The 14,303-nt window shown below is 41.6% G+C and overlaps 1 protein-coding gene across 2 annotated transcripts in view; it reads right to left on the bottom strand.

The window, feature by feature from the left end:
* The window catches only part of cntn3a.1 (contactin 3a, tandem duplicate 1), a 68,555-nt gene extending 59,654 nt beyond the window's left edge, over positions 1 to 8,901 (bottom strand). For both annotated transcript variants that reach the window (XM_031845067.1, XM_031845068.1), the window contains exons 1-2: positions 8,294 to 8,901; positions 1,376 to 1,519 (exon numbers count right to left, since the gene is read on the bottom strand). In XM_031845067.1, the coding sequence (XP_031700927.1) occupies positions 1,376 to 1,430 (55 nt within the window). In that variant the 5' untranslated portion in view covers positions 1,431 to 1,519; positions 8,294 to 8,901. The remainder of the gene's footprint in view (positions 1 to 1,375; positions 1,520 to 8,293) is intronic.
* Positions 8,902 to 14,303: the final 5,402 nt, after the last annotated feature.

Here is a 14,303-nt window from a genome sequence, read left to right as displayed (position 1 = left end):
ACACAGCCGATGCCCACTGAAAAACAAAAAGAAAACGTGCCTACTTGTGGATGAATAAACTACCTAGAAGCACCTATCTAACTTCCTCCCACAAGCTCTCTCTCTCTCCCCAGCATTGCAGGTCTGCATACTAAAACGCTTGTCAAGAACACAGAGGCTATGGAGGTCTATCGTTGTATTGCGCCATACTTGTCTTGCAAGCGGAGCATATGTAATGTAACCCCTTGCTGAATATTAATGCTGAGTTACTTTGTTACACCAACTGTGAGTGTGAGCCTCAAGAGTGAGGCAAGGGCTGAGCAACACATTGCTTTTCAGAAGCCATTTAACCTCTGCTCCTTTGTTCAGCACTAATTTGCCTTGAATAAATAAGCCTGAATGCGGTTTCTGTTTTGTGGCTGGGATCTATGGTACAGACTGCAGCCTTGAATTGTGTCCTTGAAGCCGTCTGTCTGAGATCAAAAATTCCACCGACGTTGAAGACATTCTCTTGTCTGGAACAGAAATGCTTACGTTGGACATAATATGTGATCCGGACTTATGCTTTAGTTCCTAACCCTATAGCGAGTAACAGTTCCCTGAGGAAAGCCTCGTTAGACGTCCACTGATGTGTATCGGATTCAGTGATAAGTGGGTCTAATTGCCATGTCGGCAAATTTAGGTGCCGATGTGTTGTTGTGCGTTTGCAGAGAGACACGCATGCACAAAGACATTTGTGGCAGTTTCAAGTACACACGTGCACACATGTACGCACGCTAATTATTTTAGGTCCCAGCTGTAAGGAGGGGCTGCTGATTTGGAGCAAGGCAACATGAAAGATTACTCATCCCTCAAGATACTGCGCTCATGCGACAAAGCCCATATTCATCTTGTTCCCATCTTCAGACTTTGACATTCTGAAGAGAACTAGCGTTTGACCCTGAACATTTTGTAAAGGGAGGAAAATCAGGTCTCTCATTAAAAGCAAGATCAATGACAAGATTTCTGCGCTGCTGCTGGTGCAATCTCAATTAGAGCAACAATTGAGGGTCTCTTTAAAATGAATGACTACACACTCAGCTGCTAGATAGGAACCTGGCTTATTCTTCTTCCAACAGGAGTCACTGCTGCTGAAAGATAAAGGTAGCTGCTATACAGAAGTGGAGGAATGTTGATTTGCTGCCTTGAGCCGACAACAAGGTGAACCTTTCCTGCCATTTGTAAGAATTGGAGGAAAGCTTTGGGCGCTCTTTGCGATAAAGTCTTTTCGTTTTTTCCTTGTTACTTTTAAGTGCCATCTGATATGTACGCCTCACAGAATAAAAATCTATAAATATCAATTCATAACCCCTATGCTAACAACATGAGAAACAAAAGTGCACGTTTGGCGGCTTACCTGCCAGACACTCCGCCAATGATAGCAGAAGTAGAAGTTTCCATAGCAACTCCATTTTAATAGTCTCAGGTCAATAGAAGCTCACATCAAATCACAGGTGTGTAGAATCCTGGCTTTGTCTTTTCCAGCACTTTCACCGTTCTTCTGTCAAATGAAAAGAGGGAGCGGGGGCATTAGACACAGCAGTCGTGAGCAGTACCTGTCCATGCTTGCGAGGCAATGACTTGTATGATATAAAACACAAGAGGATGGTAAAAAAAAGAAACATTTAATCTTTGCAAACACTTTTCGGGTCAGGGTGACAGTTGACAGCAGCTCTATTTTGTAGTGCAGACACTGATAGTCTGGGTACAATCTATAATTGTAAGAATAATCAAGAAACCGCTCTGTCTCCCGCAAACACAACAAAAAAAAAAAAAAGATTTGTCCAAGCCAAGCACTCACAAAACACTTGTGCAGCAGCGCTTGCTTAAGTGTGCTTAAAATCGCATAATAGGGATCATGTCTGCGAGAGAAACATAAAGGGATTGCTTGTACTCAAACCTGCTGAGACAAAACAAAAAGCAAGCTGCTTGTCAGACACTTCCCTGGCATGTAATAAAGCACTGTCCTGGCTGCTGGAATTCATCGGAGCTGGAGGGATTATGTATTTCTGACATGAAGAGATGACTGTAGGCAGGGCAAACCCATTTTCAGTCCCCCGGGAGACTCACACAATTGATTTTCTCAAGGACTAAAGCGTAATTTATCCCCGCTTAGACTCAAATGAAGTCCCGGAAAAAAAAGTTGTGAAATGATAATGAGGCGGATTCCTCCCGTCACTGATAAACCGTGATGTATTTATTTATTCCCCCCCCCACCCCCTGACATGTTGATAGCCATGATCCTTTCTGATAAAGCAGCAGATAGATGTTTGCGTATGAGAGGATGGAGAGGGGAAATTAGCCATCGTCTTTGCTCAAACTGACTCTGGTACATTTAACTGACTGATGGCACAGTTTCCTCTGACTACACACCATCAGCATGCTGAAATTAATGAGGAAGAAATGACTCACAACATACAGTATAGTCTATCAAAAGGCAAGTGGCAAAAAAAAAGAAAAAAGAAAGCAGACAACTGAGAGATTACACTTTCATAGTTTCCCAGTTATCTTTACGCCTCTTATCTTTGCACCACTGAAAGGCACGACAGAGCACACTGACACGTTCGCCAACACTCCTCTTTCTTCTGCGTGTACTAAAGCATTCAAAGGAAACGCTTTTCCCCCATAAACCCCATCATGGAGATTGGGTTTAGAGTGTTATCTTAGTTACCAATTTATCTTGCAGTTATTAGGATGCAAATGTCACGAGTTAACATTGGCTTTTAATAAAAAAAACAAAAAAACAAGAGTGACTTCAAATCCCTTTTTGTGGGATATTTTTGGAGTGCTCCTCCTTCGAGGAAATAATTGTGAGAGATGCACTGAATAAATGACTCTGCAAAAATGACTTTAACAGAAGAAAAAGAGGCGAGTTTATATTCCAACTTCACACGTATGCCATGTTATCTAAATGTATGGTTAATGTCTAACATTTCTATGACACTAACTTAGACAATTCAAGTTTTAATTTGACTAAAATACAAGCTGCAGATCGCTCTTGCTGCAATTTGACACTCACTGCTTCGTGTTTCCAAACAGCGTTAAGTAATCGACTAAGCTTGGAAAGCTGGCTTTCAATGGGAGTCCTTGGCACTCCCATTGAAAGTTAGAAATCCTTTATGTGGAAAACCAAAACTTACTGAATTCAACATCACCCACACTAAGTTTCTTGACCCAGTGCAGCGCTCCCTATTTCCTTCTCTACCGGGTCATCTAAAATGAATTTATCTGCCTTGACAGCAGCACAAGCGAACACAACCAGGACATGTGAACCACTGAGACGCCCCCATTCAGAAAAAGCAGGTATCGGTTGGCCTGTAACGGCAATTTCTTGATCTCTATTACTCAGCAAACCCTGAGACACGAGACATCAGACGACGGGTTAGCGAGGGATAAAAGACGGCCTTTTGATCCAAAGAAATGCAGCACTCAAATGGCGGCTGGGGAAGCCGGGGAGTGTCCGCGGCGGTATTTGACTTCCTCTTCAGCACAAATTAATTACCCTTGTGACCTTAAGTGGTAGTGACAAGGCCAATGGCTTACTTTCATCCCAAATTGATTCTCTCATTTGTTTGCTGTACGAGATGAAAGTTAATGACAGGGATTGGCGTTCTAACTTTGCCTTTCAAGTTCCACTCGCTTTCATGTCTCTGGAAAAAGCCAGCAGTTGAAAAATGGAATGAGATGAAAGCTGGAATGACAGTCCCGGCCTAAACATTTCCTGTCCCCAATTTGCACAAACTCAGCTGCATTTAAATGTAACACAACGGCGAGGAATTCAGCCTCTCATTTCCCCAAATGCAGATGATGGATCACAATGCAATAAATGACACTCATTTACAAATGTACTTTCTCCGATGTGATGATTGAACCGCTGCTTGCCGTGTGATGGGCATGCTGCATACAGCATCATCCCTGTCAAGCGCCTCACATATATTCCTGTGAAACGGACATTTCAGCTCAAGAACTTCAACAACAAACTTGTCAATTTCTGGAGGAAATAGAAATGGTTTCTGCCATATTCAACAGCTTTGACATTGTTGTTTTTTTCAAACGGGCCAGACCGCTGGTGATTGGTGTCGGGAGATCAGAAGCGAGTCGTGATGATGAGCGGAGATCTGCAACATGTCAGGTGCAGCTCACAGATCATCTCCGACTTCATGAACGCTGGATGAAATTTCCCACAACAATCATTATGTAAAATGCCCAAATGTCACGTTATCATAATAACCAACATCCCGGATGATGTCTCTGCTTATATGAAGACATCAATATTACAGCACATTTTCCTCAACAACAAATTTGATAATGAATTGATGATTTAGGTTATTTATCAAGCGGCCAAAATGCCTTCTCTCACTCAGGCTTGTCAAATGTGAGGATTTGCGTCTTTTCTCGGTTTTATTTTATTGTAAGTTGAATACGTTTAGGATTTAGGACTGTTGGTCAGACAAAACAAGCAGTAGGAGGAGCTTACTTTGGAGGAGCTGCTTTGAGGGAAGCCTCAGACAAAGCGCTCCTCCAAATTTCAGTGTTGTCAAAGTGACACCTCTCTTTTTCCTCTTCTTCTGCTCCGACAGCACCAGCTGGAGTTGATAAACCACAGATTGTAGTGCAGTCAGCCAGAGAAGACGACAGTGATGTCAGCTGATTCAACCCTCTCCACTACACCCCATCTCTCCGCTGCCATTAAATTTTCAGGGCTCAAAAATGTATTAATAGAGGGGTACTCCAGGTCCCTTTGGTTGAAGAATCTAGATGAAGATAAAACTCACGCTAAAATACTTGAGCCCCCCCCCCCCACACACACACACCCGAGCTCTGAATCATGAATGAGACCAGACTCTCACACTCTGCAGGAACGAGACACGACCAGGACAAATAGCATACAATGCTGCATTTGATCTGCAGACGCCGGCTCGATCAGTGTTTTCCTGCATGCGAGGCTCATCTCACGGCTCGGAGTGCCTCCAGTCATTTAAAATTCATTTTCTGCTGGTGCTCGAGTGGAGACTCGTAGTAGTCGGGAACGTGAAATTCCTTCCTAATCCTGCACACTTTGATTCACCACACACATGAATCAAAGATTCACCGAGCAGCTCTGTGGAGGAGTGGCGGCGATAATGATATTGAGCCCTAATCAAATAGTTTTTGACATTAAATATTCAATTATTGAACCAAATATACCATCAACTAAAATAATCATATTCTATTTTTTGACTGTGTGAGATATATAAAGTGACCAAGGCTATACTTCTTTTCTCTTGAAGGTTTCCCCATCAAACTGACGGTATTATCTGCTGAACCCAAAACAACTTTAACGTGAAAAATAAAGTATTTTTAAGGTATTTAAAAAAAAAAAGGTGCTTACTTCTTCTCGTGCTCAACGTAGACTTTGAACTCACGGAACTTTCAAAGTTGCACAGATGTGGAAAAAGCCACAAAACAACCTTAAACTTCCCTCTGCCAATCTCGCTCTTCAAGAATCTCTGCGCATATAACTGATGAGCTCAAAGCTTTCTCGAAGCTTTCATGCCTGCCAACCAAAGTTTTTTTTTCTTTTCTCACAAATCTCGCACACCGCGGGAGTCAAGGAAGCGCCAACGTGTTCCCTAGCCAAGACTCTACCTCAAATAGTGGCACAAGACAAAGAGACTAATGGTGTTTTGATCTGAGCACACAAGCCGCGGGGATGACATAACACATGCCAGCTTCTTCATTTCTCCAGACCACACCAGGGGCGCTCCACGAAAGCGCTCGTCCCAGTCTCCCCTGTGACATGACCCACTGAGCGCGTTGAAAGGTTCTCACTGCCTGCACGCATGCTCCAAGCCCAGGTCTTACCACAATGAGCACAGTATATGGGAATAATTATCAGATCGTTAAAGAGCTATGCGTCTAACTTTAGTTACTGCTTCTGAAGTATTATTTATTGAATGGTTAAACCTCTAGCGATGCACTCATTGTAAATGTCTTAATAGATGTAAGTGAACTGATGAATCACTGAGTTTATTTTATTGGAAATACACTAAATGTGACTGGATTGTAATCACTCTAATGAGGCACCTGCAGCAAAGATATTGTGTATAAATTGTCTTACGGTTGATGCTAGCTCTGACTCAAAGTGGTTGACAATTCCAGCGCACCTGCATTTACTGAGGCACTAATTAAGAATCCCATTAGGATTTTAGAGCCTGCCAAATTAATAGTTCCTTAAATACACAGATTTAGGTCTTTGGTCAAACACTTCGGTTGGTGGAAGCCAGCAGTTCTCATGGGAAGCAGTTTTAATCCCATGACTAAGAAAGGCTAATCTGTTATTACTGTGAGGAAAGAAAGAACCTCTTACTGACAAAAAAAACATCGAGCATCTGTGGGCCAAACTGGGAGAACGCTGACCACAAAGGAATCTGAAGGTTGATATAGAAAAACACAAACTGTGGCCCGATTCAAAACTACATCGTATATGTGCTCTAATGTTGGCAGTTACAACGCAAGAAGTTCATTCATTTTCTTTTTTTTTTGGTGAAAAAATAAATAAATAATACTTCCAGATGTGCACATCCATCAAACTGCAACTTGAGAATGCTACTTTCAATTTCAAAAGTGAAAACTTCACAAGTAACAAGCGACAATGTATTTCCTATGTTTATTCCCTTACTTTCATGTTTTCTGTGCTTTCCCCTGGAAACTTCCAGCTGTAATGTCCATCAACAGCACAATGAAAAAATTGGAGAGGGAATCATTTTTCTGTGATTTACATATTTCTCTTCCAGCAGAAAATGATGTTTATTGCTGGTCTGAAGATGTCACTGATTTAAAAAGTGGAGGAGGTTGGAATGTGGACTTCATAGACTTTATACTACCCCACTGAGCTGGTCTGCATGAGAAATGAGAAGAAAAAAAACAGCAACACATATATAGCAAAAGACTGAGTATGGACTGATATCTGGTGCAAGGAAAAGGATCTGCAGTCTGATTAGTACAAATCAGGGTTTTAACATAACTATTACAATAGTTAAGCAAAGGGTTCAGAAACAGCAAACCCTACTTTCACCCATCAGTGAAACTGTTTTTGCCCGCATCAACCTTCGTCAGTCTATGTGCTGCTCTTTCTACTTCTTATGCAGACCAGGCTCCGCTCAGTGGGGTACTATGAACTTCATGTCCCACCCTCCTCCTCCTCTCTCTGAGCCAGTGACATCATGGGAAACGTGTCCAGCCATAAGCACACTTCCCCGAGGAGACCTGTAGTAGATCTACTATTCCAAACCACTCAGATACTAAAAAGGTAAGAAGAGTAAGTGCACTCCAAAGTGTAGCGTTTGCGTAGGGAATTAAACCACAGCTTCTGGTAGAAACACTGTGCAGGGCACATCCAGCTGGCATTATGTCAACATGAAACAAAAGAAAGTGCTCACAACACAGAGGAGAAAATGGCACAAACTGCAAACATTGTGGCACAGAGAGTAGTAACTTGTTAGAAGAACCTCCTCCTGAGCCACCGCTAATTTACTTAATAGCAGAATCCTAATGTGCAAGGCAGCTCTCTGTCAAACATATGGACACTTGATTGCAAGAGGAGTTATTTTCAAACGGAGTCCCACGCTAAAGGACTTTAGACAATCTGAACTGCAATCAGGCTCGGCAAGGATGCAATCAAAAGGAAGGGAGAGATGATGAGACTGGACTGAGTCCAATCCCCTGTTGATCGCTGACAACAAATGAGTGCTGCCACAGTTTTTAAATGACAAAGAATGGATAGGTGTATTCGTGCCTTCCTACAGAAAACGTGCATGGGTGTAAACGATGGTCGTGGCAATTAGAGGACATGGAAAATGTCATTATTTCAAATGGGTTGTGGGGAAATTGTACAACTTAATTGGGAATTGGTCTGTCAATGCTGTTAGTATTCTAATTGGCAGGTTGGACACATATAGTATATGCCTTGACGTGCAATTTCACAGCCAGTAGTAGGCAGCGTACACATATTACACAGCATGTCCAGGATGTGGGAAATAAAAAATAAATGAGCATATAGTCTGGAAATCCCAGGATACGACGGGCTGTATGTTGATACGTCTCAGTAAATGTCTAAAATATTTCGGTTTTACACCATTTGACTTGTTTATCCTCGATGCCAGAAGTGGAAGTTTTTGCAGACTGAGGGTTAAGGGCAGCCTGATGATTGCGCAGACCGAAAACAGGCGATAATGTTAAAAAATGACAGTTTACACTGAAAAATAGAGGAAAGTAAACAGTTGTAGATATTTACCTGAGTGGGCTTACGTTCCCTGCGGTGTTTTCTGCTGTTTACCCCTCCTCGGATATCCATGTTACACCGCGCTTATCTATTTACTCATTCAGCCCCCTGCAGCTCCCAGCGTCAAGTCGACGGCGACAGTGAAGTTCCGTCTCTTCAAAGTGCAGATATTGCGCTCTGGTAGAAATGGACCCAAAACTCTCCTCTCTGCTCCTCTCGCCTCTTCGGAGGCAGGCTGCTCTAAACGCAGGCGTTCACTCTTTTCCCCCTCTTAGTGCCTTCGGTGTTTTTAGAGTCCTCAGCTCTCCACAGTCCAGTCCCCCCCCCCCTCAGCACATTCGTGTAGGGCACCGCGGCAGTCCCGCTCGCACCGCCGCCAGGCTGAAAGGAACCAAACCCGCAGCTGTGGCGTCCGACAAGGAGGAGGTCTGCGGTGTGAAGGGTTTTTTTTTTTAGATGACGGTGTAGGAATTCATTTTAGGAGCAGAAAGTGCTCACGGTCAAGTTGACGGCAGGGGTTCGGTCTGAGCGTCGGGTTGGTCCACACAGGATGAGGACTGTAGTTGCCTGCGCGCGCGGGGCGGCAATGGCACATGGGGCATCGGAGATTGGTAGGTACAGTAAGCCTAGTGGGCTGCAGGTTCACGGCACGTTCTCCTCCATGTCCCATCCTCAAGATGACACGAAGACTAACGGGTCTATACATGATCTGACATTTGTGTTGCTATTGTTTGTATTTTTTAATTTTCTTCCTAATGATTTTAAATATAAGCATTAAACATGTTTTACATGAAGTAGAAATACCAATTTGGATAAATATGCTCCAAGTAAAAGCCCTGCATTTAATTAAAATAGAACTCACGTGGAGAGTAAAAATACATCAATGTTATTATAAAATGTCCAAAAGTAAAAGTTATTGCCTCCACACCCATAGTCCACACACAGGTGTTTTCACTTGTTGTCTAATTGGAGCTCATCTCAGGACTGTATGATTGACATGCTCCTGGCCCTTGTTGTACTGTATCTGTACCAAGTTATCAGTTATCTTATCAGTACTTAGAGTTCCGTGGCATAAGGTTACCCAACGACATACACCTGGCAAGGCTTGATTAGCCAGAGGAATTGAAAAAACACCTTTGTAAGTGTGCAGCGCCTTTAATCTGCAAAGTACAGCTGTCAAGCAAATGCAGCAGTTAGTATACCTCAGAATTGTACTCAGTAGTTCTTATCAGTCTCATGCCACTGTCAAAGAATGTAACAGACATGCATGGGCAAAATTGCACAAAAAACACAAGACAAAACTGCAGCAACTAAATCACCAATCACAGAAGTAGCAGTATAGCCTCTACAGTAATGTCAAATATTTACACTGTGCATTGTCTGTCTGGGAGCCTATTTGTTGCATTTTCATGAGGGAACAGAAGCCTTTTTTCAGTTATGTTGGTTTGCCTCCTGCTGCTTTGAAAGTCACAGAAAAAAAGTGATGATTAAGGTATTCCACTTCAAATAACTTGTACGTTTGTAGCAGAAATTATTCACAGCAATTTATCATGAAGTGTACGTGGTATGGCATAGTAACACAAAATTAGGAAGAAACAGATCTGTATAATGGGTGTGCATTTGTTTCTATCATTTTCTACTTCTACTCAACAAAACTGCCACCTCATGAAGTTTAAACAGTCAGAACTTTGTTATATGCACTATGCCCGTGGCTCATAATCCACTCATAATGTTGAGTGGGATTTAAGAGAATCTACTTCAGTTTGAGCCAATGGGAGAGTGATAATTACAGCAGAAATCACTGAATGCCCCGCTGCGCCTTGGAAAGGCAAAGGGGGAAAAAAAAGAGTATTTGGATTAACTTACTGAATGAACAATTAGTAGAGTCACCCAAACACACAGCTAATAATGGCACATCAAAGCTCCAGAACACTTAATAGTATAGGCATCCTAAACACAAATAACTGCCACTGGGCTCGAACATTTCATGAATTCTTTAACGCTCAAGACTGGAGGGAAATTTTCTTATCATTTTACTGTGATGATTCCAACCAAAAGAAAAACTAATAGAATTTTACCTCATGCAGCTTTACTCATTTCCTCGGCTCTGCAGAGACTGCACAGCGACCATCCCTGTGCGACAATGAGATTTTCATTGTTGTTTGGAAGATGTCATTTAAATACATGAATTACGTTTGTCCCAAGGCTGTAAATGAGATGCTGAAATGAGCAACTTGTCAACGCCACTAGGAGCCAGAAAGACCAGCATTTCTCTCTGAGTGCAAGAGAGGGCAGATTATTCTCTGCAGTGGTGTCACACTGCCACACGCCCTTTTAGACACACTTAATAAACCGATGATCTTAAATGAAATATTGCCTTTAATTTCAAACATTTTCAACTAACTTGTTCATGTCATACCGTTGTCAAGCTCCTTTTACATCCGCCTCTGAGAAAGGCTCAAGTTAGATCTATAAATCCTAAATTAATTAATAGGTATAAGAGAAATATATAATTTGTTATCCTATCTATCCCTTAATTAGATTTTCAACTCTGTTTCACTTCAGAATAAGTGTCAGTCTTGCTGACATATTATCTGTATCCTTGTTGCCATTAATAGCTTCTTTGTAGAGGTTTATTTGGAGGCAGGGATTTGTCTTTAGCCAACTAGCCTGCAAATACCTGGTTCTTGACTCGTTAGTTGCTTCTTCACAGTATAGCAGCTGAATTAACATGTTGAATCTGAGCTTATACTCCTGTTAAATAAAACCTTGTTTTTACTTCTGAATTTTACATTTTTCTTTCTGCCTTCTCGGTGGGACTGGTTTAATTGGTGCGTGTGTGAAGCGACTGAGGTGAAGGGGGTAATAAACTGGACATGAGCGGCCTGTCAGAGCAAAGTTTTTTTTGGCACAGATGGTAGGCTGGGTGTGAATTGACTGAGTTAGGGCAATCCTCTCTGCCCTTGTCTCTGAATGGTGTCACTCAGTTTTAATCAAATGAAGGACAGTCAACAGCTCAGTAGCCTGCTCAGCAATGCAGACAGCACACTGGAGCTTATCCTTAGGACAGGAGGATGTGGCGTGAAACCAGCGGCTGATGCCTGCGGTCAGTATACTTTAGTGACCTGCAGAACCAGACCAGGACAGGAATGAGATTAGGTTTTTCAGCTCAGTGGGCAGGACATCCACTACTTGATCTTTCATTTTGGCTTTTGATTGGACATAGTTCATGCTCATTTAATTATGTTAATGACAGCCAAACCTTACAGCCTGATAAGGACGTGCTATTTTGTCAAACATGGAGTAAAACTGTGACTTGGTTAAGGCCTCACTTGGTTTAAGCTGTTTATATAAATATATACAGGAAAAGAAAAACACGAGATTGAGATTCACTTTTACACTAAACCACTAATTTCCATGATTTAACTCATGATGGATTCCTATCCACCAAATGCATCAGAAGCAAGAAAAAGAAACAACAAAGCATCATTGAAAGTGCGGTGTCCTGCCGTGTTTTATGGCTGACATTAAAATGAATCCGTGTAATGGACTAAGGAGGAGCAGGAGTAATATGTGTACATCCACAGTACCCATTTAATATCAAAGTGGGGCAGGCATGTCGCCAAGGTCTGGGTGCTGAAATGATTTGTCGATTAATTGATTAGTTGCTCGTTCCATCTTCTGAAATGTGGTTATTTGCCGCTTTATAGCAGTTTTATAGCATTGTAAATTCAATGCCTGAGGGTTTTGGGCTGATGGTTGGACCGCATAAGCAATCTAAAGACATCATCTTGGGCCCTGGGAGCTTGTGGTGATCATTTTTCACTGTTTGTCGACATTTTATTGACTCACTGATTAATAAACTAATCAACAATAACAATTCAGTAATCGTTAGTTGGGAATCTATAGTCCCTAAAGAGTGAATTCTCTTTTCCACAGTTTACATACAAGTGTGCTCATCTCAAGGGTGTTGAGTGGTAGATTTTAGGAGCTGAAGCTCACAAGACAAGTGTTGTTCAGAAAGTAAAGAAGCTTGATGGACACATTAGGACATACAACCACAGATGTTCAGTGTGTGTAGTACACTTGTGTTTGAAGCCTGGGATTTGACAGGTAGCTGCCTTCAGTCTGTCACAAAGTCCGATATCCACCCACTCATGGAGGGAGCAGTGTCGAGCTGCAACACATTGCCGTGTGGCAGGTCCAGGATAATAGTGTTGAAAGCGGAGGTGATGATAATCTGAGAATATAAAGCATGATATTAGAAATGGAAATGTAGATTATGCCGTCACCAAATATATTTGGAGGAAGCTGAAGCGCTGTTTGGGTTCATTGGAGGTATCGAGTTACAAAGAGGTGAGGTCACCAGACCTCGAAGGTACAATCGCTGCTACCTACTACTGTAGCCTAACACACCTGAATCTCCAAACAAAACTGTCGGCTGTCAGGCTGCATGACATGGAATACAAATGTTGTCATCTCTTGTTCTGCTGCATCGATTTCCCATTATGAGTTCAACAAGGGGATATTGTTGAGAAAACAAACACATTTATTTTGCAGAAACATTCAGTGGGAACATCTTTTGATGGCAGTGAACAGTTTATATGTGGGTTCTACTGCAAATGTTTCCTCATTATGTTAATAATAAACGTAACCTGGGTGGCAGTGCATTTCCTCTAAACCACATTTTCTGATAGAAGTTTGTTGTTCAACATCATTTTCAGGAGACAGGGTTAGAAATTTGGGTCAGCCACTATACTCTGACATGTTTTGGTTTAAAAGAGTCTTGCCTTCCCAAAGTGGAGGCAGCATCATTAAACTGCTAATGTAAAGAGAGACGTATAATGGATATATGCACACCTTCAGTACTGTAGAGCCTAATGGTCAAAGTGAGGGAACAGATTTTTATGATAGAATAATATGTAATATGTCTCTTTTATGTATCTGCAGCAAATTTACCTCAATTTAGTAAGAGTTGAGTCACACAGATCTCCCTCGCCCACCCTCCCAGTATTTTGTCAGTATAAGATGTAATTTACACGTCTGATACTGCCAAGTCTTCTGCTTATAATATTTGGATAAGATTCAACTTTTTGTAGCTACATTAGCTTCTACAATCCTACCGTTCACGTGATAGACATATCTGAAGAATCCACAATGTGCACACATTTATGCACAAATGACTCAATAAATTAAGTTGATCTGTACATTCTTGGTGTATGCCATAGTAATGTTTACTTGCTGAAATATCAGATCTGCCAGTTGTCAAAAAAAAACAAATCTCCTAAAATCAGTAGCAGTTTTAACGAGTACAGCTTAACTGACATGAGCTTAATTAAGCAAAACCGTTATTTTGACAGAGATACCTGTTATCTAACGACACAGGTGTTATACAAAGTAAGCTCTGGGAAATACTTACACAAGAAGACTTAACTACTTTTTTCTAATTACTCATGTTAGTTTGAAATAGTCGCAACATCTGGGCTTTGATATTGACTTGCGACTGCTGCCTCCACGGGCCAAATTATCTGTGTAGGAGATATCTCACAGAAAATCAAGTGTTTTTTTCTCTTTCCACAAGCCTTCACTTGCTGCACACTAATGACTGTCTAGCCAAAGCATTTAACCTTGAGCCAATCTGTCTTCTCACTTAGAAAAGCTGAGTTCTTGAACCATGAAATGGAGGTACTTGTCCCTCTGAAAGGAGGTTACAACCTAGACTACTTCAAGTTTAAGCAATTATTGCCATTATTGAAGTTGGCATTATCAGAACTTTGTTATTTCAATCTGCTTTTTATGTTAAGTGTCACAATACATTCCCAACATATCATTTTAAAACACTGGACAGACAACACATGGGCGTTATTAAAATAAATCATGATGGTACACCTTTCCAAACACAGCAGATGTGATGACAAATAAGCAGAATTAATTTGTCACACTCATCCTGATCCAAAGTACTTCTGCTGCCAGTCAATGTATTTCTAAATGTGTGGGTATGATCCAGTGCCTATGTATCCAG

This window comes from Anarrhichthys ocellatus, unplaced genomic scaffold, assembly GCF_004355925.1.
Source record: "Anarrhichthys ocellatus isolate YVR2014 unplaced genomic scaffold, GSC_Weel_1.0 scaffold5, whole genome shotgun sequence".
In the NCBI taxonomy this organism is placed as follows: domain Eukaryota; kingdom Metazoa; phylum Chordata; class Actinopteri; order Perciformes; family Anarhichadidae; genus Anarrhichthys; species Anarrhichthys ocellatus.
The sequence above is the reverse complement of the archived record's forward strand: the minus strand, read 5'-3'. Positions and strand labels throughout refer to the sequence as shown.